The sequence below is a fragment of the Podarcis vaucheri genome (assembly GCF_965113315.1).
Source record: "Podarcis vaucheri genome assembly, chromosome: 13".
Classification (NCBI taxonomy): domain Eukaryota; kingdom Metazoa; phylum Chordata; class Lepidosauria; order Squamata; family Lacertidae; genus Podarcis; species Podarcis vaucheri.
Window position 1 is genome coordinate 23,055,044 of NC_138751.1, and position 24,889 is coordinate 23,079,932.

The window sequence follows — 24,889 nt, forward strand, 5'->3', positions numbered from 1 at the left end:
ATTGTTATTTTTATTAACCTCCATTTATGTGCAGGTTCCCATCCCAAGGCACTTAACATATAACAAAATAGAGCAGGGAAGCAACAGAGCAAGTAGTGAAAGGGTAGCATAGATAATATGTAGAGGATTATTATGTCAGTATTAGAGTAGCACATACTTTGGTTTAGTTGCAGTAAGTAAATGGAGTGTGGCAGTGGTTCCAAGTCACTGACAATTGCTATGGATCTTGGGAGACCACTTAATAGTTTTTCTGGGTCTTGTGCCAATTGTAATACGCTGTGTTGTATTATATTTAATTGTATTTTGCAGACACACCACCAAACCCCTGAATGCAGCTTATGGCCACTTGGACTAAGGGATAGGTAGTTGAAAGGTTTATAACCAGACATGCCCAAATCAACAGATTCAAGTTCAGGCAAAACATCTGAGAATGTCTTTCAAAAATGTACACCTAACTTACAGTTTGATTATAAGGACAATTGATATGTTACTGCAGAAATATAAGCATCTTATTTTCCATTTCCACTTTCCATTTATCTTTAGCTAACATACAGTCCTGCTCCAGTGATGAATGATAAAACTCCAGGCCTTCCCTTCTACCAGATGGTCCCTAATGAAGCCATTCAGTATACAGGAATTCTTTCTTTACTTCTGCATTTTGGGTGGACATGGATTGGGCTTGTTGTTATGGATACCTCAGATGGAGAAAGATTTGTGCAAACTGTAGTTCCACTGTTTTCCCAGAATGGGGTCTGTTTTGCTTTCATAAAAAGAATTCCAATATTGACTTTTATTGCTGATGTTAAGAATGTGATAGAAGAGGGCGCAAAAATACATGATGAAGTAATGGGCAGCAAAGCCAATGTATTGGTTGCCTATGGAGAATCGTATTCCTTGGCATTTTTTAGATTTCTTCCATATATATCACAACAAGAACACAAGTCAGGTGAATCAAAAGGTAAAGTCTGGATAGGAACAGCGCAGGTGGAACATACTTCATTTGTTTTTCAAAAGTCATGGGATGACGAACTATTCTATGGTGCTCTCGCCTTCAGAATTCACTCCAATGATGTCCCACAGTTTCATGAGTTTGTTGAGAGCATAAATCCATTCAACAGGACAGGAGATGGTTTTATCAGGGACTTCTGGCAAAATGCCTTTGGCTGTGGATTTCCAATTCATGCTCTGGATGAGGAGAAGGGGGACTTTTGCACTGGGAACGAGAAACTGGAAAGCCTCCCTCATTCTTTTTTTGAAATGAGCATGACTGGCCATAGCTACAGCATCTACAATGCTGTCTATGTTGTTGCCAATGCTTTCCATAAAATGTCCTTCACTAGATTCAAAAGAAGTGCAGTGGTGGAGGAAGAAGGACTGAAACATCAAAAACAACTTTCATTGCTGGTAAGGAACTTAAAGTTCGCTTGTAGATGAACGGAATATTTTGAGTGAAATAATACCGTAGATCATAATGTGCAAACAAAATGTTTGCTAAATTCTTTATGATCTCATCTCATATTTTCATCTTAATTCTAGTTACCACAATCCAGAATGAAAGAAAAAAAGTTCAACTTTCATACAGCAATCTTGTTTCTTTTTCTTGGGGCCTATGAGGTTAACATTAGCCCAGATCACACTGCTGCACTTTTGGCTTACATTGTATCACCTCCTGTGTTGTTTAGTGTAGTGATGGATAGAATCCATCTTCCCACATCTTCACAGAAATGAACTAGTGTTATTTCCATAGCTTAAAATGATGAATGGGTTGGTGAAATATTTTCATGTGCACAGCTACTCAAATCAGCCCAAACAGTGCTTGTCTTCTGTTCATTCTGCACACACCATTACTATTTTGTCTGAAACATTCAACCCCATCACTTTTGATCAGAAAAAAATGTTCAAGCAATAAATGGGTTTAAGCAACAAAAAAGACTTTTGATTGTGACCTGCATTGTGAGGTTGCTTTATTTTGACAACTGCCACAATTGTTTTTGGTATCCCTTTCAATGTAGCTCCATCATTCCCTGAGAAGTATCTCATTTAACAACAGTGTGGGGGAAATGGTTTCCTTTGACAATAACAGACAGTTTGTAGCTGGATTTGATGTTACCAACTGGGTTAATTCTGGAGAAGAACCTGTAGTGAAAGTTGGGAAGATGGATCCCAAGGCTCACGCAGGCCAAGCATTCACCATCAATGAAGATGCCATAACATGGCACATTTGGTTTAACCAGGTAAGATTCACCAGCCAGCAATCTGGTAGCTATTCTTTAATACTTGTATGAGAAGAAAGTCACTGTCTTTGTGTCTGTGCGTGTGTCTCTGTGTACTTTTAAAAATTTGCTAAATAATGGCAAACTCCAAAAAAGGTAATTAATGTGAATAGAAACACAATAAATTTATGGAAAAATATATCAACTGACCATTCGAAAACTATTATTAGTTTTAAATATATGATGGGCCTCTGCTGTTTTAACCCAAGAGAACACAGTATTATAAGATGAAGCCATGGAATAGTGAATCCCATGGATGTCTGCACCCCCAGTAAAAGTCTTCTTTCTTTTTCATGACTAGACGCAACCTCTTTCTGTGTGTACAGAGAGTTGCCATCCTGGTTCCAGCAAGAAAGTGAAGGAGGGGGAGCCATTTTGTTGCTATGATTGCATCCCATGTCCAGAAGGGAAGATTTCAGACCAGGATGGTAAGAAATAGACTGTACAAAGATTAGGTCCAAGCCGATATAGCATACAAAATTGTTTTTGTTTTCTTCTATTGGGACTGGATGTGAACCTGAAGAAGAATAAAAAATAATTTGTACTATATCTCTCTGGAGAATCATGTGCCCCTCCTTATATACTAATATTCAAATAGCCATCATTCAGTGTTCAGCTGGGATACATGAATGCAAAAACATATATGCAGATAGGCATGTGCAATATCCCTGCCCCCAAATATCACTAGCCACACTTCTGTGTGATCAAAAGAAAAGTCTGAAGGAGCCTTGTCAGTGCATTTGCCAGAACATGTTTATAAGCCTCCTTGTGAAGATAAGGCCACATTCCTGATCAGGCCACATTCCTGATCATGAGGATACTTTTAAGCATACCAGCAAATGCATGTACACATACTAGAAAGTGATGAATTGAGTTTTCCCCATCTCATGTTGCTTTCTCAGATATGCAGTAATAGGTCTGTTACTACAACTATGCAAGTGATTCAGCTGAATCAAAGTTTTTATCCATATCTGGCAGATTTGGGCTGTTCGAGGTGACACTCAACTTGGCTTGAGACAGCTTTGGATTGTTGAAGGTTGGTGACCCAGAATAATCTAGGGCTGCCCGAGGGAAAGGCATAAGGCAGAAAGGAAAGGCAGGAGTTAGGTGGGAAGAAGGAGATACTGCATAAATAAAGTAGGCCGAAGCTACTTGGCCATTCATGTATTTCCCAGTGAAGGTAGGGATGGGGTGGGGTGGGGAAGCTGTTGGAATTTGGGATGCAGGCTTTCTCATTTAGCTTCTCTTTCCTGGCTATTATCTCCCTCTTCATGGTCACCGCACCACCCCTTAATGCAATACCATGCAGGATGAAATCCTTCACTTAGCAGCTGGTAAGCAAGTGATTCCACCCTACAGGATTCAGGATTGCTCCTCCTTCCTACGAGTCATCCCTTCTGGGGAGGTACTTGTGCAAGAGGAATAATATGCTCCATGTGAATCAGATCCTTTACTAAGTATAATATTCAATCCTACCTGCTGCTCCTTCACTAGGGGCTTCTCTGTTGGGAGCGCCCTTGTTAAGAAGCTGAACACCACAGGATTGAACCTTCCTGCTCTCAGTGCGATGATGTCTACTCCCTATATCTCTTTTACACACACAAACAATTTATTCTTTTGGCTGTAAGCTACCTCAATTCTTTTAAATATAAGTGTTAGGTATAAATAATAAACTCATTATGAACTTGTATCTTGAAAAAGCTACACTTAGAAAACTGGGCCTCTATCATCTATCTCGTATCTATCGCTCTATCTATCATCTATCTATCTATATCTATCTATCATCTATCTATCTATCTATCTATCTATCTATCTATCTATCTATCTATATCTAATCTATCTCATCTATCATCTATCTATATCTATCTATCTATCTATCTATCTATCTATCTATCTATCTATCTATCATCTATCTATATCTATCTATCTATCATCTATCTATCTATCATCTATCTATCTATCATCTATCTATCTATATCAATCATCTCATCTATCATCTATCTATCATTTATCTATCATCTATTTATCATCTATCTATCAATCTTTGATGAGATGTGTACCACTTATCACTAAGGTAGTGATAGGTAAATCACTATTTTATTCTTTTCCAGATTTGAGTGATTGTTATGAATGCACAGATGAAAATTATCCAAACAAAAACAGAGATTTGTGTATTCCCAAGAATGTAAGCTACCTGACATTTGAAGAGCCTTTGGGGCTCACCTTAGCCTGTTTGTCTCTTTCATGTTGTTTGATCACAGCTCTTGTCCTAGTGACCTTTATGAAGCACCATGACACCCCTATTGTCAAAGCCAATAACCGGGACCTCACCTACATTCTCCTCATTGCCCTCCTATTCTGCTTCATTTGTGCATTGCTATTCATTGGCAAACCTTGGAAGGTGGCATGTCTCCTCCGGCAAACTGCTTTTGGCATAATCTTCTCTGTGGCTGTTTCTTGTGTGCTGGCAAAAACCATCACAGTTGTCCTGGCTTTCATGGCCACTAAGCCAGGATCTAGGGTGAAGAAATGGATTGGGAAAAGCCTTGCCTACTCCATTGTCATCTCCTGTTCTGTCATTCAAGCAGGCACCTGCCTTGTGTGGCTGGCAACTAATCCTCCGTTCCCAGATGTTGATACACACTCTGTGTCTGATGAAATTATACTAGAATGTAATGAGAGCTCTGTAACTATGTTTTACTGTGTTCTTGGCTACCTGGGCTTCCTGGCTATTGTTAGTTTTACTGTAGCTTTCTTTGCCAGGAAGTTACCTGACAGTTTCAATGAAGCCAAGTTTATCACTTTCAGTATGCTGGTCTTCTGCAGTGTTTGGTTATCTTTTGTTCCAACTTACTTGAGCACTAAAGGGAAATACATGGTAGCAGTGGAGATCTTTTCTATCTTAACCTCTAGTGCTGGGCTGCTGGGCTTTATCTTTTCTCCAAAATGTTACATTATTTTGTTGAGGCCTGAGCTGAATGACAGGGGCCTGCTAATAAGAAGAAAGTCTTAAAGAAAGTCCTTGTCTGTGTCTTGGTTATTGCCTATGATACAGTGGTGTTTGTTGCATTTATGTAATATATTTTCATGTGTCGCTGTAAGAAATAGCATTATGAATATATACCAACTCACTTTCCTCAAGACTCTTTTTCAAATTCTTCATGCATTCCATAAATTCCATAGATTTCAGACAAGTTTAGAAGTTTGGATTCACAGAAGTTTGGATTCAATGGACTGTCATAAAAGTCAGACATATGATAGCATAATGCCCTAATCTAATATATGCATTTATTTATTTCTATACTGTTTGATCATAAAAACCTCAAAGCTAGGGTTCTCACTCATCTGCCTGCTATGGCAACAGCGTCTCCTGAACAAAACTGGGAGTAGTGGTTACCTCTGCCAGTGGAAGTTACACCAACCTAATTTATACCAGCTTCATATATATGCCAGCTCTCTTACAGAACTATCATAACTTTAGGAAGCCAGCATGAATTACCTCTAATCCAAGGTGTTTTTGACAGTGTACCTGAGCCAGCCTAAGCTGGCATAGGGCACAAGAAAGAAAAGTGGGAGGCATCTGAATAAACTAGTGTGGCTGCATAAGGCTGAGGTTTAAGAAGGGCATGCATAAGAAATGGAAGAAAGGGGAAATCATGAAGGAAGAGTATATATGTCTAGTCAACAGTTGAAGAGAGAAGGTCAACCAGGCCAAAACTCAGAATCAGCTCATGCTTGCAAGAGTGGTTAAAAATAATACTAAAAATTCTTCAGTTATATTTGAAGCAAGAGGAAGAACTAGCATGTCATTCAAGATGACCTTAACAGACTGGAGACGTGGACCCAAGCTAACACCAAGAATTTCAATAGGGACAAATGTAAAGTTCTACTCTCATGAAGGACCAGATGCACAAATATAAGATGGGGACATCCTATTGCAGATATTGTGCAGCATGAGGCAACTAGATACAAAAAAACTGACTCCTTTTGAAATGAAACAATGTCCAGACCCATTAGATTGCTCTAAGCCTATTCTAGGCTGCATCAACAAAAGTGTCCAGATCAATGGAAGTAATAGTCCTGTTCTATTCTGCCATAGTCAGTGCTATCAATGAATACATTAATTTCTTTTGTAGCTGTAGACTGAAGGCTTGTATGTCTAGTATTCATTCTTTGTTGTAGGTAATCCCAAGGCCAGAAATCATTTCCTAGTAAACTACATGCAAAAGAAAAAATCCTGTTCAGATGTAGCAAACATGTATCCTTTAGGAATCCCATAGGGAATTTACAACTTTGAATTTCTGATTACTATCCTTTTATTATTATTGTTGTTCAGACTATAATTAACCACTGCTTGTGAACAACCCCTTTGTAATTTTAGTTCCATTATTAAAATTAATAACACTATGTGGCAATTGTCATATAAACCACCATATAACACTTAGAGGGATTAAAAAGATGCATTTATTCACCAGCCTGCTTATGGGGGACTTGCATTTGACATCGTTGGCCTGAGAACACTCTAAACATTCAATGTGCACCACTGTAATCAAGCAGACTGCTGTGGCAATGTTATAAACTTAAACAGGGAAATATTTATGTAGAAGGAATATTTGCATCCTTGTGCAGGATGGTTCTAGTGCTACTGCTGATACTGCTTCCTCACATGCCATACAAGGCTCACACTGTGAAATGCAGGATCCAGTATCCACACTATCCTCTTCACAAGTATCATCAGTTAGGAGACCTCATAATTGGAGGGATTGCTTCATATGGTGGCTTTATTGCCTATTCGATTGAATTCACTGAAGAACCTCCATCGCCACCTTTGGAGGATCTTATGTAAGGATTTAACTCTTGCTTGTTCTTAGTTCCATTTGTTTTGACAGTAGATTGGTCCGTGCTAGAGTCACAGCCTCTGAACTGTGACGTATTAGCTGAGGCTGTTCAAATAAATTAAAGGATACCTTATATCTTGGGTACAAAAGGCTGCTTAATTCTATATTGTCAAACCAGATTTGCATGTAGGTCTGCTATGGATTGGGATCATCAAGATGGGGAAAGTGGTTTAACTTCTTTCAAAACTTCTTTTTTGCATTATGAATAGTCTCCCAGATTTATTTACTGATAAGGGAAAGTATTCACTTATCAACTCTACCATTCCTACACTGTAGCTGCTTTTCAAAAGCTTCTTGTATTATATCTCTTTAGTGTTCATGTAATGCTTTAAGAAACTTGGTTTCACCAGAAGCGTGCGACATAATCAGTCCTTGATTAGATTTATGATACTGTGAGATTTCTCCCTCACCCTTAGAGCTTTACTGCCAGTTTCCATTCCTTCTGGTATTTCTGAGACTTACTGTATTTTCATCTGTCGACAGTCCTGTTGACAGTCCTATTGACAATATATTCATAAGCAACTTGGTAAATAGTTAGAGTTGTGTCCAGCTAAGTCCTTTTCAGAATAGACTCATTGGAATTAACGAGCCTGAGTCCTGTCCATTGGGTTCAGTGGGTCTTCTCTGAGTAGCTAACTTAGGATAAAATTCATAAAATGTGGAATACCAATATCATTATTGCTATTGAAGAAATTACTGTATAGGATTTATAAGAAGAAATTATCAGATTTTGAATATGAATTCAAATATATGTAAGGCCTGCACATCTTGAATGAGAGTGAAGCATTGCAACCTGGAAGCATCCATTCTTTGTTGTGGGTCATCTCAAGCCCAGGAGTCATGGTTATTGTTATTGATTTAGTATTTATATATACTAAAGCTAATTATTTCCTTCATAGAAATTATGCTTGTGAAATATGCTTCTGATACAGAATCTGACTCTCATTGTAGAGTATTGCCTAAGAATTACCAGAACATCCTGGCCTTGGCCTTTGCAGTAATGGAGATTAATGAAAACCCTCATATCTTACCCAACATTACCTTGGGTTTCTGCATTTATGACAACTATTACTATGCTAAGTGGACCTATATTTCCACAATGTTGCTTACTTACACATTGGAAAGATTTTTTCCAAACTACAACTGTGATATACAGAATAAGCTAACTGCAGTAATTGGTGGACTGGACTCCCAAACATCTCTCGATATGGCAACTATTCTGGATGTCTACAAGGTTCCACAGGTATGATATGTGAGTGGTGTATGACAGATTAATTATTCATACATTTCCTTTGTCAGATAGCTCACTCTGTGAATTGATTAATAAGTTAACAGAACATTTTTGGAAGCTTCTTCTGTGGGCCTACGTTTTATTCCTAGAAGTGTCTAGGAAGATTTTGTGCCATAAATAATTTGAGGAGTTTAAAAACTGGTTGTTTATTGACCATTAATGATTATACAGTTGCACAAAACTTGTGTGGAGGTTACATTACATTGGCTGTGCAATGAGCATTCATCCCAAAATATTTGCATTTATTTATTTATTTATTTGTAAAAATCAGTGAGCTATACAATTAAAAATTATTTAAAACCCTTATAAATAATAATTAAAGTGACTAGCTGAACAGCGGCAAAGGCCTGTTGACATAAAAACGTTTTTGATGGGCACCTGAATGTCAAAAGTGCGGGTGTCTGCCAAATCTTTGCTGAAAACGTGCTCCACAGCATGGGACTTGTGATACTAACTGTCTGACTCAAGCTGAAGTCAAACCTAACAAAGTTTATTGATTGCAAATCCATCAAGACATTCTCATACACAAACAATAATATGCATACATGCAAATACATTTTGCTGTACTAGAATATGATTAAAATTATAGCATATCTGAAACTCATTGACAATGGCAGCTATGAGCTAAATAAACATATCTCAAATGCTTCGATCAACTGGAAGTGATAATTAAATGCTATTTTTATTTTCTAATCCATTTCACCTTCACATGTATCTTCAGCTAACATATAGCCCTGCTCCAGTGATACGTGATAAACACCCAGGCCTTTCCTTCTACCAGATGGTTCCCAAGGAAGAGCTTCAGTATGAGGGGATTCTCTCTTTGCTTCTGTACTTTCGATGGTTTTGGATTGGGGTTGTTGTTATGGACACTGATGATGGAGAAAGATTTGTGCAAACCGTGCTTCCAATGTTTCCCCAGAAGGGTGTCTGTTTTGCCTTCATAGAAAGAGTTCCCACAACTGCTTTTATCTCTGACATTGCAAGTATGGTGAATCGAGGGAAAGAAATAAATTTTAAAGTGATGAACAGCAAAGCCAATGTAATTCTGGCTTATGGAGAATCCTTTTCTTTGTCCTATTTCAGGTGGTTGCCATATCTGTCAGATATAGAGCACCTGACAAAGAAACCAAAAGGCAAAATTTGGATAACTACAGCTCAGATGGAGCTCACATCTTTTTCCTATCAAAGGAATTGGGATACAGACAAATTCCATGATGTTATAGCCTTCTCATATCAGTTCAAAGATCTGACAGGATTTCACCAGTTTGCAGAAGGTAGAAACCCTTACAGCATTTCTGGAGATGGTTTCATCAAGGACTTCTGGAAAAATGCCTTTGACTGTGTATTTCCAAATACAAATCAGGGTGAGATGGAGGGGAATATTTGCACAGGGAAAGAGAAGCTAAAGGACCTTCCTTTTTTCTATTTTGAAATGAGAATGACTGGCCATAGCTATAGTGTCTACAATGCTGTCTATGCTGTGGCTCATGCTTTACAGGCCATGTCCTCAACTAGGCTAAAACACCGACCAATGTTGGATGGAGTGGGTCTGAAGCTTCAGAATCAACAGTTTTGGAAGGTATCATATTTTGAATTTAACAGGGGCAATATTGTAAGTTCTGGATCTAACAGCAGTAATCTGAACAGAAAGCTTTCTCCACAGACACTTCCTATCCTTAAAGTTATGTCTTCCTTCTTCTTTCCACCAGTTAGAATTGTAAATCGTTTACTGATCCCTCACTACTTTCCTTTTTTGTCGTGGTTAACACTAAAAGGCTAACAGCCAGTACAGAAGTAAACATTGTATTCCAACGTCCTGGACATTCCTAGAAAATAAACTAATAGCTGACACAAAGTTCTGAAGTTGCCTCTGTAAACAGATAGACAAACAAATGATGACATACATAACAAATATGAATGCACTTTTAGAAACAAATAAATGCATGGATTGTGAAACAAATGAAGTTTCTTGCTCTGTTCTCACATATGTAGCATTTTCTAAACCTTTTATTATTATTTCAATATAGCTCCATCACATTCTGAGATGTATCTCATTTAACAACAGTGCTGGAGACAAGATATCCTTGGATGAGAATGGGAAATTAGCAGCTGGATTTGATATTATCAACTACATTCTTTTACCAAATCAATCAAAAGTGAAGATTGGGAAGGTAGATCCACAAGCTCCTTTAGACAAAATGTTAACCATCAATGAGGATGCCATCACTTGGCACTACTGGTTTAACCAGGTAGGCTCCAATACATACACAGTTTGGGTCATCTTTGACTCTTGCTTGTATACTAAATCTCAGTGTTTATAGTGATACTCGAGCAATTCAGTCTTGCTTCATTGTCACATCTTTTTGCTGACTATAGCATTAACTGGGAAGGGCATCAGAATTAGACAAATCCTGAAATCAAAGGCAAAGCAGGGTGCCTCATAGGAATACTGTGCTGGTCAGAGGTGAAGCAAAACCTGTAAAAGGAGGCACAAATTGTAAGAGGAACTTGTGGAGTGCTCTGTGGTGTTTTGGCAATTCTAAAATTAAAACAGTGCTATACAAGAATGCCATCATGCTCAGATGGAATGAAGGGGGGAGGGGGGAGGAGAGCAAACACCAGAGTGGAAAGGCAGCATACAGAAATTTCTGTGGTTATTGACATGTCAGCCTTGTAATCACAAAAAAATCATTTTACTCAGAAAGCAAATCCCTTTGAGTTCTGCTCACTCAAAATCAATGTTAATGTTTATTAGTACAAAACCCTTGACCTCTTTTTCTATGATTTCGTAGTTTTCTTGCCAGGGCATCCTTCTCATGACCGATTTTCAGACAATTGCTCACAAATCATTAATGGAGTTTAAGTTATAGCTTTTTTATCCATACCAAAATGCTAACAGCTGGCCTTGTGGAAAAATTGTCTTTCTGCAAGCTATAGTTCTGACATTCTGGAGTATTGATGCTGTCAGATCTTGCTGGAAATGCCACCCAATTCCATAGAAAGGGAAAGTAAAAGAAAGGGGAGGGAGAAACAGTTTATATAAAAGCTTCTTAAACCATTTACCTATATTTTATCAGGATTCATTCCCTCTTGGGGCACTAGTGTGCTTGCAAATTCCATGAACATTTGTCTTGTCTTTCTTTTTTTAAAAAATCCCAATATTGAATGGGTGTGAGGAATTGAAACAGACTTGGATGCGCTTGGGTCAAGCGTTATAGTTCCTCAGACAACAATTGTGTAGAATCAGTCTGAACCTAATGCTGTTATTGGTGCATTCACCTATTATGTATCTGCTTTAAATTTAGAAATATTACTTTCTTTTCTCCTGAGGTTGCTCAGAATAATAAACTGCCTGAAGAACAGTTTATTATCTACATATCAGCATTTTTTAAACAGTGGGTTTCTACAAAGAAGACACTTATCTTTAGGTTACATTTGAGCTCCCTACACAAAACACACAATATAGTTGCTATGAAGGTCCGTGATGCTTTTAGTACATGTTCACCCTACCATGTTAGAAATAAGGATTAACTATATTAACTTAATGAAACACTTTCCTAATAAATCCCTTTGAACACTTGATTTTCTGCTCTGGAAACAGGAAAATAACAAATGAAATGTAGAACTAGTCATATTTTAAGCACTTCAGTTAAGAAAGCTAACTTATGAGTTCAGAAGTAACGTTAGTTTCTGGAGGAGCCAAAGAGAGTGAATAAACATACTAGAATTAAAATTATTGGCAAAATTGCAAAAAATGACGTTTTTGAGCTATTTTTGAGGGAAATCGGCAAAAACGATACTGCCAACACGGGTTGCCATACGCCTGGATTTTCCCATACTTTTTTTTTGCTGATCTCCGACTACAGTATTCCAGTTATGTCCGGGTGATCATCCTCAAGATTTGTTTTCTCCTCTTTCCTCTATGCATTAGACACGACCTCTTTCGTTATGTAGTGAGACTTGCCATCCAGGTTCTAGGAAGAAAGTGAAAGAGGGGAAACCATTTTGCTGCTATGACTGCTTCCCATGTCCAGAAGGGAAGATCTCAAATGAGAAGGGTAAGAACTATATTGTAGAAGTTAGTATTAAGATTGGCTGTAATCCAGAGGAACTGATATGTAAATATCATTTTACTTACTTGTTTATTAAGGATTTTTCTTCACCATATATTCACATATATACTCAGAATAAACTCACCAGAAGCTAAAATAACAGCAGATAACATAAAATCATAGAATGGTAGAGCTGGAGGGAACTCCAAGGGTCATCTAGTCCAACCTCAGCAATGCAGTGAGTTAGGGACTTGCCATTCAAGAGAAGACAGGCTTGAGCAGACTGAATGGACAAGACCAATAGTGGGTCCAGTGATCAAGAAGATGGTTTCTGCACATGCTGCGGAGAGAAGTGAGGGGCAGATGGGACCATCAACCTGTGAAGGTTTCCTAATTTCAACTAGGAAAAGGAAAACTCAGATCCTAAACTTCCACTGCCTTGTGGCTATATTCATTTATGAGGAAATATTCAGGAGTAAACCCCAAGAATGATGGATACCCACTGCCTTGAAAGGACATCTCTTGGAAAAGAATAAGCTGAGAAGTAAATCAGGCATAGGCAAACTTGGCCCTCCAGATGTTTTGGGACTACAACTCCCATCATCCCTAGCTAACAGGACCAGTGGTCAGGGATGATGGGAGTTGTAGTCCCAAAACATCTGGAGGGCCGAGTTTGCCTATGCCTGAAGTAAAGCATACTCAAATCTAGAGCTGAGGCCCTAATGCACTTGAATGGTGTCTTCTTTGCCTCCTACCAGCAATTCCCACAGCCAAGCTGTTGCCAAATGTATTGCTTTCCTTTCTTATTGATCACATCAGTGAGGCCAAAAGAGGGTATTGTCATCTGGGCAGCCCAGGACCTCCATACACATGAACCAGGATTTCACCACAAAGTTAGGGAGATCCTTGGGAGTGCCAGGTCAGGTTGATAAGCTATGAAATGTAGACCAAATTTATCCCCCATTACTGTCCTTGAGTCTAGAAATATCATAGGTTCTTTTGCTCTTTTCATTGAACAGGATGTTGTTCTCTCAGTCTTGTAGGAATAATTGGACAAATGATAACAGTGCCCCTTAGAAATCTTAGAACAGCTTTTACTCTTACTTCAAGATTTATAAATAGCTGCCTACTCAAAGGAAAATCAGGATTTTATAATCACTGTGATTTTAATGTAGCTGTCCTATTGCATCACTGTCCTTAATCATGGAATATAACTGTTGTTATAACTGTTGTTTAGATGTACATATCGTGACTGTCACAAAACTGCCATGGACAAATCACTACTTCCAGTGTGTTAGGGTTGTAGGGCTACATATGCTTTAACTGTGCATGAGGAACATTTACATCTAGTTAGTAAGATTTGTGGAGTGAAGATTAACATCAGACTTTTCATTTTCAGATATGAATGACTGTTTTAAATGTCCAGATGAACACTATGCAACCCCCAAAAAAGATGCATGTGTTCCCAAGAAAGTAAGTTTCCTGTCTTATGAAGAACCTTTGGGGATCAGTTTAGCCTGTTTTTCTCTTTCTTCTTCTATGATGACAGCTCTGGTGCTAGGGACGTTTATAAAGCACCACAACACTCCCATTGTCAAAGCCAACAACCGGGACCTCACCTACACACTCCTCATCTCCCTTCTACTCTGCTTCCTGTGTGCTTTTTTATTCATTGGCAAACCTTGGAAGGTGACATGTCTCCTCCGACAAACTGCTTTTGGCATCATCTTCTCAGTGGCTGTTTCTTGTGTGCTGGCAAAAACTATCACAGTGGTTCTGGCTTTCATGGCTACCAAACCAGGATCAAGGGGGAGGAAATGGTTGGGGAAAAGACTGGCCAATTTTATTGTTCTTTCCTGTTCTCTTATTCAAGCAGGCATCTGTACTCTATGGCTTGCAAACTCCTCCCCATTCCCAGATGCTGATATGCATTCTTTGACTTCAGAAATTGTATTAGAATGTAATGAGGGGTCTGTAACTATGTTCTACTCTGTTCTTGGCTACATGGGATTCCTAGCAATTGTTAGTTTCACAGTGGCTTTCCTTGCCAGAAAGTTACCTGACAGTTTCAATGAAGCCAAGTTTATCACTTTCAGTATGTTGGTCTTCTGCAGTGTTTGGATATCCTTTGTTCCTTCCTACCTGAGCACCAAAGGAAAATATATGGTTTCAGTGGAGATCTTCTGCATCTTATCCTCCAGTGCTGGGCTGCTGGGTTGCATCTTCCTTCCCAAATGTTATCTGATTGTGCTGAGGCCTGAGCTGAATAACAGGGAACATCTAATAAAGAGGAAGGCCGAATGACTGTTTGGTACATTTTGCTATAAATTGCACACCTGAGGGGTTTTTGTCTGCACTCAGTATAAGCCTGAATGTTCCTCTTGCAGCACCTATCATGTTTACACTGCTACCTTTGTAATTTTCTGAATGGTTCCCTTATTGTGGTTAGATTTTCCTCAAAGCTCTCCTAACACACACCCTCAATCTATTACAAGATCGGCTCATGTTTATGCATCTGAATGTACAAAAGAAGCCATATCACTTGCCATTCAGGCAAAAGCTATTTTATTTTACTTATAATTATAAAAATATTCTGCTGCATAATAAAATATATCAAAGCAAAAAGAAATTAAAAACACTGCTTAGTGACCTCTATCTATCTATCTATCTATCTATCTATCTATCTATCTATCTATCTATCATCTATCAATCATCTATCTATCCTCACTTGCGGAATGTTGCTATGACGTATTGACATTTATTTATTTATTTATTTCCTCACTTGCGGAATGTTGCTATGGCGTATTGACATTTATTTATTTATTTATTTATTTATTTATTTACTCACTCACTTGCGGAAGGTTACTATGGTGTATGTAAAGTGAGTGCAAATTGTGGGCCCATTGAATTGCACTTATTACAGTGATTAAGTGCATGTAGGATGTTTATGCCTGCTTTTGCAACATTCTGTTTTGCCTGCTCTTTTTTCTGCCTCTTATTACCAGCTTCACTAGGTCCTAGATAGCTTACAATACAGCTGGAACCTGTGCACCTTTAACTGTTCACAGTGTCATAGAATGCATTGTATCTTTCTCCCCAGAACTTTGAGTGGTTCAGTTGTCTAGTGATACTGAGTTTAAAATACTTTGTCTCAGTGTTTACGTATCATCAAGCCTCTATGCACTCTGGGAGCAGTGTATGGACCTTGTTAGTTGCTCATTTAAGGAAAATTACAGAAGATATCCAACTAGAATCAAAGCCAGAGAGGTGTTTGGGTCTTGCAACATTGAGGTGAACATTGGCCAATGGGCCATGGTGCACATGTGGTGTGTGTACACACACGCATATAAAGCACATGGCAAGGTGAAAGGAGTTTCCTTGGACCTTGCTGTGAAAACACAGCATGTGACAGGCAACTGACTCGGGAGCTAGGAAAGTTGAAATCCTCCCATTAATCCACCTCACTGCCCGGACCTCATTAGTTTTAATAAATATATCCTGTTACCCATCTTTCTTGGGTGTATTGGCAAAGGCTCCCTGCCTCCTTTTAAGTACAGAAGAAGTGTGTGAGCAAAATCAATTGACCAGTTCACAAAGTTAACAAAAGTAATGCCTAACTTTCACCCAACTAAGTGAAAATTAAAACTTCTGTTAAGATAGACAAATAAATTCAGTTTCACAATTCCTCAGAGAATTGATAGATTTCAGTTGGTGAACGTGTTCCCTTTAATTATCATAAGTATAGTAATTCTCCAATTTCTCTATCCCCCCATGAACACTATCAAAGTTAATGAGACAGTCTGTAAAAGATAATACACACAAATCTTCCCCCAAATGATGTCCTCCAACTGTTTTGGACTACAACTTCAATAGAACCAGCCAGTGGTGGATGCTGGAAATTGAAATTCAAAACATATGGAAGGTGATCAAGAAGACTGGCAATCTTTAGCGATCACAGCTAGAATTAGGGAATGTGAATAGACAAGGATCTGCCAGCATGATCAGGATTTTTTTTAAAAAAGACAAAACGTTATCTTGCATTCTGTATTTTATACATGTAAGGAGACTAAATTGCCAATGTTTTTTCTCAATGATACTGTCATAGTAAGAAATATGTTTTTCCAGTTTTAAGGCAATGTTTATAGCAAGGATGGTAGCATTGTTGGTCTTGATGTTGATGCTACTTCCTCATGTAATAGCCAAGACTCGCATTGTTAAATGCAATGTCCCTGATCCACAGCCTCCACTCCATCAGTATCATCAGAATGGAGACTTCATCGTTGGTGGAATCGCCTCTCACAGCATCATCATCTCCAACTCAATAGCCTTCAGCCAAGAACCCCCACCAGCATTACCTGAAGAGCTTAAGTAAGGAATTAATAATTTCAGGTTTCCTGTAATGTGGTGTGATATGTATTGTTTCTTGATGGAAAATTAATAAAAAATATTTTTTTAAAAAAAATAGATACCTACGAGATCAAAGGTTCATCGAGGGCTGTGGAAAGTTAGTTGAGTACTGGGAATGTATAAGTGACAAAGAAATAACGTTAGTGGCATTTAAAGAAGCTCTGTAAAAACTTAAGAAATATTCCAAAAAAGAAAAGCAGATGTGGAAGGGTATGCCAAAAGGCAATAGCAAATTTAGGAAATGTGTAATTAAAAAAGCTTAATTTGGATGATTGTCAGAGAGGCTGAAGGAAGTCCAAAAAATGAGAAAATCTGTGGAAGTTGTAATGTGGTGTGATATGTATTGTTTCTTGATGGAAAATTAATAAAAAATATTTTAAAAAATAATAATTTCAGGTTTCCACTTTGATTCATACTTTAATCCCTTATATACCATGGCAGGCAACTGGGTTCATTACACGTGGCAACATTTGCATGGGAGTTCAATCCCTGGCAAAGTATCAATGCATATCATTTTCTAGACCCCTCAAATTAGAATGGAAAAAGAACAGTTGTCTCCTTGGTTTTTTTTTAAGTGGAGTGGAGGGGGACTCTGGTTATTTTTTAACCAAGGTAAGGGAATCTTTGATGGGCTGGTCCATCTCAAAAAACCTTAATGAATACCAAGGTGGATTAAAGCTTTTAATTCCTCTGTCAAGTTATCTGCCAAAAATGTTTCTGCATGGTTACTCTGTCCCATTGTGTGCCTTGAGTTCCAGCAAACTTTAGCTGAAAAAAGCCCTGGTTGCAGGAAATCTATCACTTGGTTTCTAAATGGTCAGTATTCCTCTCATGTGAAGACAGAATCACTCCTTTGAGGTCTGCCCCATGGGCAGCTGCCTAGTTGACCTAATGACAAGCACTGGAACTCAATGTAGAACATAGCTGTGAAGCATTTACAAAGTGTGGCATAGTTTTCTGATAAGGAATGCAACTCTCTTTCTAGTGTGGTGCCTAAGCATTACCAGAACATCCTGGCCTTGCAATTTGCAGTGAAGGAGATCAATGAAAATCTTCAGATTCTACCCAATGTCACTCTAGGCTTCCACATCTATGACAGCTATTTCAATGCCAAATGGACCTATCATGCCACAATGTTACTCACATCCTCACTGGAAACATTTGTCCCCAACTACATCTGTGACATCAAGCAAAACCTTTTAGCCATCATTGGGGGGCTGGACTCCCAGACTTCCCTTCAAGTGGCAACAATATTGGATATCTATAAGGTTCCACAGGTGGGATATTTCTCTCTTGGTGTCCAGAATAGGGATTTACTCCATCTATGTTGTATGATGTAGTTTGGAAAAACAAATCTGTGCATTCCAAATAACCAGAGGGACATATTTTTGCATGAATGTTGGATGGGAGATTTTTTTTAAAAATGCAGCCTACTCCTGACGCAGAAGTTTTTATTTTTCATTTCAACCACTGCAATGACAATTTGGGGAGCATTCAGGGAACTTCTTTTCTCTCGAAAACTTTTGGCTCTGCTTCAGGATATATATATGTCATCTTTTTACAATTACGTATCTAAAAAGTGTGTCTTTTGAGCCCAGAAGTCCTCAGTGTTGTTGCAATTATCTGCTACACCTTGAATCTATTGGAAATCCTTATACGTGACACTGTTCTCTCTGCTTCCGCCAGTGACACAAATATAGGTGGGTGTGAGCGGTTTCCTCACACCAAGCTGAGGAAACAACAATAAATAATTAAGGAATTATTGTGAAAATAAGAAATATTTAGGGGAACAACAAATGTTGTCCTTGCTAAGGGCACCATATTACAAAAGTCTGCACCTGCTTCCACTCTCTATCCATACCAGTTTTCTAGCACCGTTGGAAGAATTGTTGATATAACAACATGTTTCAGGTTAAAGTGGTTATCACTTCTTTCACTTTCCATATTTCCACATTTCTATTTAGCTCATATATGGATCTGCACCACTGATGAATGATAAAACTCCAGGACTTTATTTCTACCAGATGAGCCCCAAGGAAGACCTCCAGTATCAGGGGATTCTCTATTTCCTTCTGCATTTCAGGTGGACATGGATTGGGATCCTTACCAGCAATGATGAATATGGAGATAGATTTGTACAAACTGTAGTTCCACTTTTCTCCCAGAGTGGTATTTGTTTTGCCTTCACTGAAAGAACTCAGAAATTCACTTTTATCACAGAAGTTAATGCTTTGTTTAACAAGGGGGCAAAAATTCATGATAATATAATTAACAGCAAAGCCAATGCAGTTGTGGTCTATGGGGAATCGTATGCTGTGCCTTTTTTCAGATGGTTGCCGTACCTGTCAGAACAAGAACAAATGTCAAGTAAGCCAAAAGGTAAAGTGTGGATTATGACAGGCCAGATGGAGCTAACATCATTTGTTTATCAAAGGACTTGGGATACAAACATACTCCATGGGGCTCTCTCCTTCACAGCTCATTCTTGTGATCTACCAGGATTTCACAAATTTATTGAGAACAAAAACCCTTCTACCTCAAAAGGAGATGGTTTTATCATGGACTTCTGGCAACAGGCATTTGGTTGTGTATTCACAAATCAAGTTACTGGCAATGTGGAGGGAGATATCTGCACCGGGGAAGAGAAATTGGAAGATCTTCCTGGTCCTTTTTTTGAAATGAGCATGACCAGCCACAGCTACAACATCTACAATGCTGTTTATGTTGTGGCCCAAGCTTTGCATGCCATGTCTACTTCCCAAGTCAAACACAGATCAATGGCAGCCTGTGGAGAACAGAAGCTTCAGAATCAACAGCTGTGGCAGGTAAGGGGCTGAGCATCCTCATCCGCATTATTTGCCCTGCCTCTTCACTGTGTACCACTGAAGAGGGAATGTTTGAAAACTGAAGTAGAAATCTACAGCGAAAATGAAAATACGAGTTTTATTCCAGCTGAGTTCTAGTCTGTGTTTTTCATTCCACCTTCATCAAGATGTTTTTTTACAGTTTTTAAAATAATTTTTCTTCTCCACATAATAATGTGGATAATGTGGCTATATTTGTGAAATCCTTGTGTATGTGCAATGCAACATTATTCCTTCCTGAACTGCCATTTACTTTCAATCTAGCTCCACCATTTTCTGAGAAGTATCTCATTTAACAACAGTGCTGGGGACAAGATTTCCTTTGACCAGAATGGGGAGATAGTAGCTGGATTTGATGTCACCAACTGGATTGTTTTCTCAAATCAATCCTTTCAAAGAGTGAAAGTTGGGAAGATTGATCCCCAGGTTCCTCCAGACCAAGCACTTGCTATCAGTGAGGATATCATAACATGGCATAACTGGTTTAACCAGGTAGGAGGTAATCACCAGCCATTTGGGAAGAGTTCCTCTTTTGAATGAACACTCCTGAATGTTATTTTGCTTAGCATTGTTCAGCCCTTATTAAAACTGTTAGCTGTTGTTAGGATTGAGAATAGTACAACTGTCAGAAGCAGTTGTCAAGGGCAGGTCAGCAATAACTCACACTGTGCCCATGAAGTTAACTCTTTATTAAAAGAAACAAGATAGCTCAAGAGACCAGGCCTACTGTGCACAGCAACTAGTCCTGTTGGATCTAGCCCCTATGAGGCAGTTGCAGGGACTGAAGATCCCCATCTTCCCACAGTCCCCCCCCCCGGTCTTTCCCAAGCAATCTGATACTTCATCACCTTGCCTGTCTCTGCTCTGCTCTCTTCATCCCTCTTTTGTTCTGAGACCAGGGGGGAGGGGAGATGGTTGCAGCAGGACAGGAAGACCCCGGATTCTTCAACAGCCTGCCTCGTCTCTCCCTTACTACTGACTTAAGAATAAAAATACAACTGCTGAATGAAGCAAGCTGCTACAATAAATAATCTTTCAAACAATCATGTTAAAAGAAGAGACTACCTTCTTTTAAATGCTTTTCAGCGATTCCATCTATTTTACATGGCTACAGGCATCTTCACTTAGTTAACAAGTCAGATTGATCAATAAACATGGGAAAACAAATAATTACTTCAACAAGAACATTTTTCCAGAATGTGCAGTGCAATTATAATTGCAATGTTGATACCCTTGTGGCATTTCAAGTGCACTTAAGAAGTTCCAGAGAAATTATGCTGATATAAGGCAGGGGTCATGATAGCTCAGTTGGTTGAAGTATAGTGCTGAAAATGCCAAGGTTTCAGGTTCTATCCTTGTATGAGACAGCTGCATATTCCTGCATTGCAGGGGGTTGCACTAGATCAGGCATGTCCAAAGTCCATTTTGGGAGCCTAATCCGGCTCACCAGTCAGTTTAATCTGGCCCCTGTGGTAGTTTATTTCATTGGGTAAAATCCTTAAAAAAGCTGAACTTCATTCTTTGAAAAGGGTCAACAACTTTGGTTGGCCCTTTGGTCGACCCCCGTGGCCCTTCACCTCATCAAATCTGGCCCTCTTTGAAAAAAGTTTGGACACCACTGCACTAGATGATCCCCTGGGTCCCTTCCAACTCTCCATTTCTATGATACGCTAATTCGTTCATCAGCTAATGAGTAGGATCTTCTCCTGTAAATGCAGATTTCTTTCTCCCCCACTGTCTGCTTAAAAAGAAATGTGGAGATCCTGAACTGCTAAGAAAGATGTCTATTATATTAAAGTGCTTGGCAAAAGCTCTCTTTGGAGAACTGTCTCCCACTCCCACAACAAATATCACTCAGATAGGAGGCTCAATCAGGAGTGCAGGGACTGTCCTTTGCTACTTCAAAAATGTCTCAGAAACTTGAGGATCATGGCTATTATTATTCTGAGAATCGCATTTTCTCTCTCTTTCATTTCTGAATTAGACACTGCCTAAATCTGTATGCTCCGACAGTTGTCATCCTGGTTCTAGCAAGAAAGTGAAAGAGGGGGCACCATTTTGCTGCTATGACTGCACCCCATGTCCAGAAGGGAAGATTACAACCCAGGAGGGTAAGAAATATATGCACAAATCTATATATGGTTCCCTAAAACAAAGAAAAACATCCACAGGAAACAATATATTCACCAAGGTTCTTGTTTCCAGTTTTTGAAACTTGGTAGAAAGATTTGGATGGCAATGAACCTAATCTTTTAGTAAACATATTTTTACACACAGCTCCATTAATTTGATTGTTATGTTTTTTTTAAAAAAAATCCTCTTAAAAATGTATGTAAATCTGCATTTTCTCTCAATATGTGTTTAGCAGTATCTATCCAAATTCTTTTCAATTGTGCATTTACATTCATAAAACTTATTTAGATGTATATTTTAAAACTTTAAGCTTCAGGTAATCGAGTCATAATATTTTGAGAAATCCAGCAAAGAGCTAACTTCCAATCTGCACATACAGAGGTTTGCTAAGATTGAATTATTTTTAATTTACTGATTAATAAGAGTAGGTTACTAGACACATAAGTATACAGTGACACATTCCCTCTATTATGCTTTACTGAGGGGGCTACAGAATATTGACTGGAAACCCTTGGTTAGTTCTTGATAATGTGAAGTCAATCAGGAAGCATTTCCAACCCTTCTGCATTTTCACTCAGTTAATTATGTACTTCTGATTGGCTGCCTAAGCAGGATGGACTCCATCATTCACAATTGTAAATTTTAATTGTATATTCATGAAACCATTTTTTGTCTTTGTTTTTTAAATTGAATAAGAAAAAGAAAAGAAGGAAAAGTTACGGTATGTTGAGGAAACATCGTATTTTTGAGATTAATACAAAATATTTTCTTTTTCAGATATGATTGACTGTTATAAGTGTGAAGACAAAAAATATCCAAACAGAAATAGGAATTTATGTATTCCTAAGAGTACAAGTTTCTTGTCCTATGAAGACCCTTTCGGTATCAGTTTAACCTCTTTTGCTCTTTCCTTTGCTTTCATTACAGCACTTGTGCTGGGTACATTTATGAAGCACCATCACACTCCCATTGTCAAAGCCAACAACTGGATCCTGACCTACACTCTCCTCATTTCCCTCCTTCTCTGTTTCATTTGTGCATTGCTATTTATTGGCCAGCCTCAGGTGGTGACATGTCTGCTCCGACAGACTGTTTTTGGCATAATCTTCTCAGTGGATGTTTCCTGTGTGTTAGCAAAAACCATCACAGTGGTTCTGGCTTTCATGGCTACCAAGCCTGGATCCAGGATGAGGAAGTGGGTGGGGAAAGGAATGGCAAACTCTGTTGTTCTTTCCTGCTCCATTATTCAAGCAGCCATCTGCACTATGTGGCTGGTGATCTCTCCTCCTTTCCCTGATGTTGACTTGAACTCAGTGGCTGGAGAAATTGTATTAGAGTGTAATGAGGGGTCTGTGGCTATGTTCTACTGTGTTTTGGGCTACATGGGCTTTCTGGCTCTTGTGAGCTTCACTGTGGCTTTTTTTGCAAGAAAATTGCCTGATAGTTTCAACGAGGCCAAGTTTATCACTTTCAGCATGTTGCTATTTTGCAGTGTTTGGCTTTCTTTTGTCCCAACCTACTTGAGCATGAAGGGAAAATATGTGGTGGCTGTGGAGATCTTCTCTATCTTGGCCTCCAGTGCTGGGTTGCTGGGTTGCATCTTTGCCCCAAAATATTACATTATTGTGTTGAGGCCTGAGCTGAACAACAGGGATCTGCTAATAAGAAGGAAAACATGAAAATTGTACAGATCTCTGTCATTTTTTTTAATGATCTGCTGTATAAAGGTTTGTCTGCATCAGCCCTCCATCCTTGGAAGCCCCAGGCTAAAATGGGTTGCAGTATCTTCAGAGGTGTCCAAATTTTCAATGTTTCTGTCTGCTGTCTTCATTAATGCACATTTCACTTTAGGGGAAAAAAATGTTTTAATGCAGTTTTCATTTTGGCTCTATATACAGCATTCAGGTGTGGGTATCACTGTTCTGATGGTTTAAAAAATAGAGTAAAATCTCCATTTTGGTAACCACTATACTAAATTGGGCAACAATATTTTCAAATTTTCAAATCCATGCACTTTTTAACATTTTGGTCTGTCATCTTTATTCAAAATGCCTTCCAAAAGTATCCAAACATAGAGTCAACCCAACCCCTTAATCTCAATACTCATCATGTCAAATTGGGCAATGATAACTCCAGAAGTATCCAAAACAGTACAGTTTGGAATGGTTTGTCTAGCACCTTTATTCAAAATGGCATATGATGCTTTCCAATGATTCATGAAAACTAGCTCAATGTGGGGCTCAAACCCATGACCCTGAGATTAATAGTCTCATGCTCTACCGACTGAGCCATCTCCACACTGCCCCTTGTTGTCTAACTAAATGAAAGAGAAATGCTATTTTAATATAACAAACATGTTTTCTTAGCAATTCCACAGGGAAAGCCCAACTTTTAATTGGTAATTCACTTCCTTTTCAATTACCAAAAGGACTGTAATTAACTTTGCTGCTATCCAGCACATACACATTTGCAGTGACCACTAGAATAACCAATAGGATGATATAGATATAAACCATGCAGCATTCAAAATTTGGTACTCAGAATGATATCATTGCTGGCTACACTTCTTGTACTACTTCCACCCATGGCGTGCAAATCTCACATCATTAAATGCATGGTTGATGATCCACACTATCCACTTCATGAGTATCATCATAAGGGAGACCTAATCATTGGAGCAATTGCTTCTCAGACCTTCATCATCTCTGAATCAATAACATTCAATGAAGAACCCCCACCAACATTGTTTGAAGAGCTTGCGTGAGGAGCTATCTTTTTAAAAACAAACACAAATTGATGTATAATTTAATTACTATTGTAGTTGTTCTTAGCAGTGTAGGTTGCTATGAGAACTGTGATTTTTGGCTGGTGTTGTATGTATACAAAATGTAAAGGCAAATTACATATCACTTGGGTATCCCTAAGAGTATAAGTTTCTTGTCTTATGAAGAATCTTTGGGTCTTAGTT

The 24,889-nt window shown here is 38.6% G+C and overlaps 2 protein-coding genes across 2 annotated transcripts; both read left to right on the forward strand.

The window, feature by feature from the left end:
• The first annotated feature begins 1,214 nt into the window (after window positions 1-1,214).
• On the forward strand, window positions 1,215-2,782 carry LOC309517040 (vomeronasal type-2 receptor 26-like). Its single transcript, XM_082196049.1, has 3 exons — window positions 1,215-1,404; window positions 2,013-2,234; window positions 2,575-2,782. Exons 1-3 carry the CDS (start codon window positions 1,258-1,260, stop codon window positions 2,710-2,712), a joined length of 507 nt encoding a protein of 168 aa, XP_082052175.1. The 5' UTR covers window positions 1,215-1,257; the 3' UTR covers window positions 2,713-2,782.
• Window positions 2,783-19,482: 16,700 nt separating this feature from the next.
• On the forward strand, window positions 19,483-23,600 carry LOC309517449 (vomeronasal type-2 receptor 26-like; the record flags this gene model as incomplete). Its single annotated transcript, XM_082196682.1, has 4 exons — window positions 19,483-19,749; window positions 20,053-20,280; window positions 21,773-21,899; window positions 22,699-23,600. The coding sequence occupies 4 exons, from the start codon at window positions 19,483-19,485 to the stop codon at window positions 23,598-23,600; spliced, it is 1,524 nt and encodes a 507-aa protein (XP_082052808.1).
• Between the last annotated feature and the right edge of the window lie 1,289 nt (window positions 23,601-24,889).

What these genes read in the sequence shown, in the direction of transcription:
- LOC309517040 (XM_082196049.1), top strand. Translation starts at nt 1,258, where the DNA reads ATGAGCATGACTGGCCATAGCTACAGCATCTACAATGCTGTCTATGTT. An exon ending in AAAAACAACTTTCATTGCTG is followed by an intron (nt 1,405 to 2,012) that starts GTAAGGAACTTA and finishes CTTTCAATGTAG; the next exon opens with CTCCATCATTCCCTGAGAAG. An exon ending in GGCACATTTGGTTTAACCAG is followed by an intron (nt 2,235 to 2,574) that starts GTAAGATTCACC and finishes TTTCATGACTAG; the next exon opens with ACGCAACCTCTTTCTGTGTG.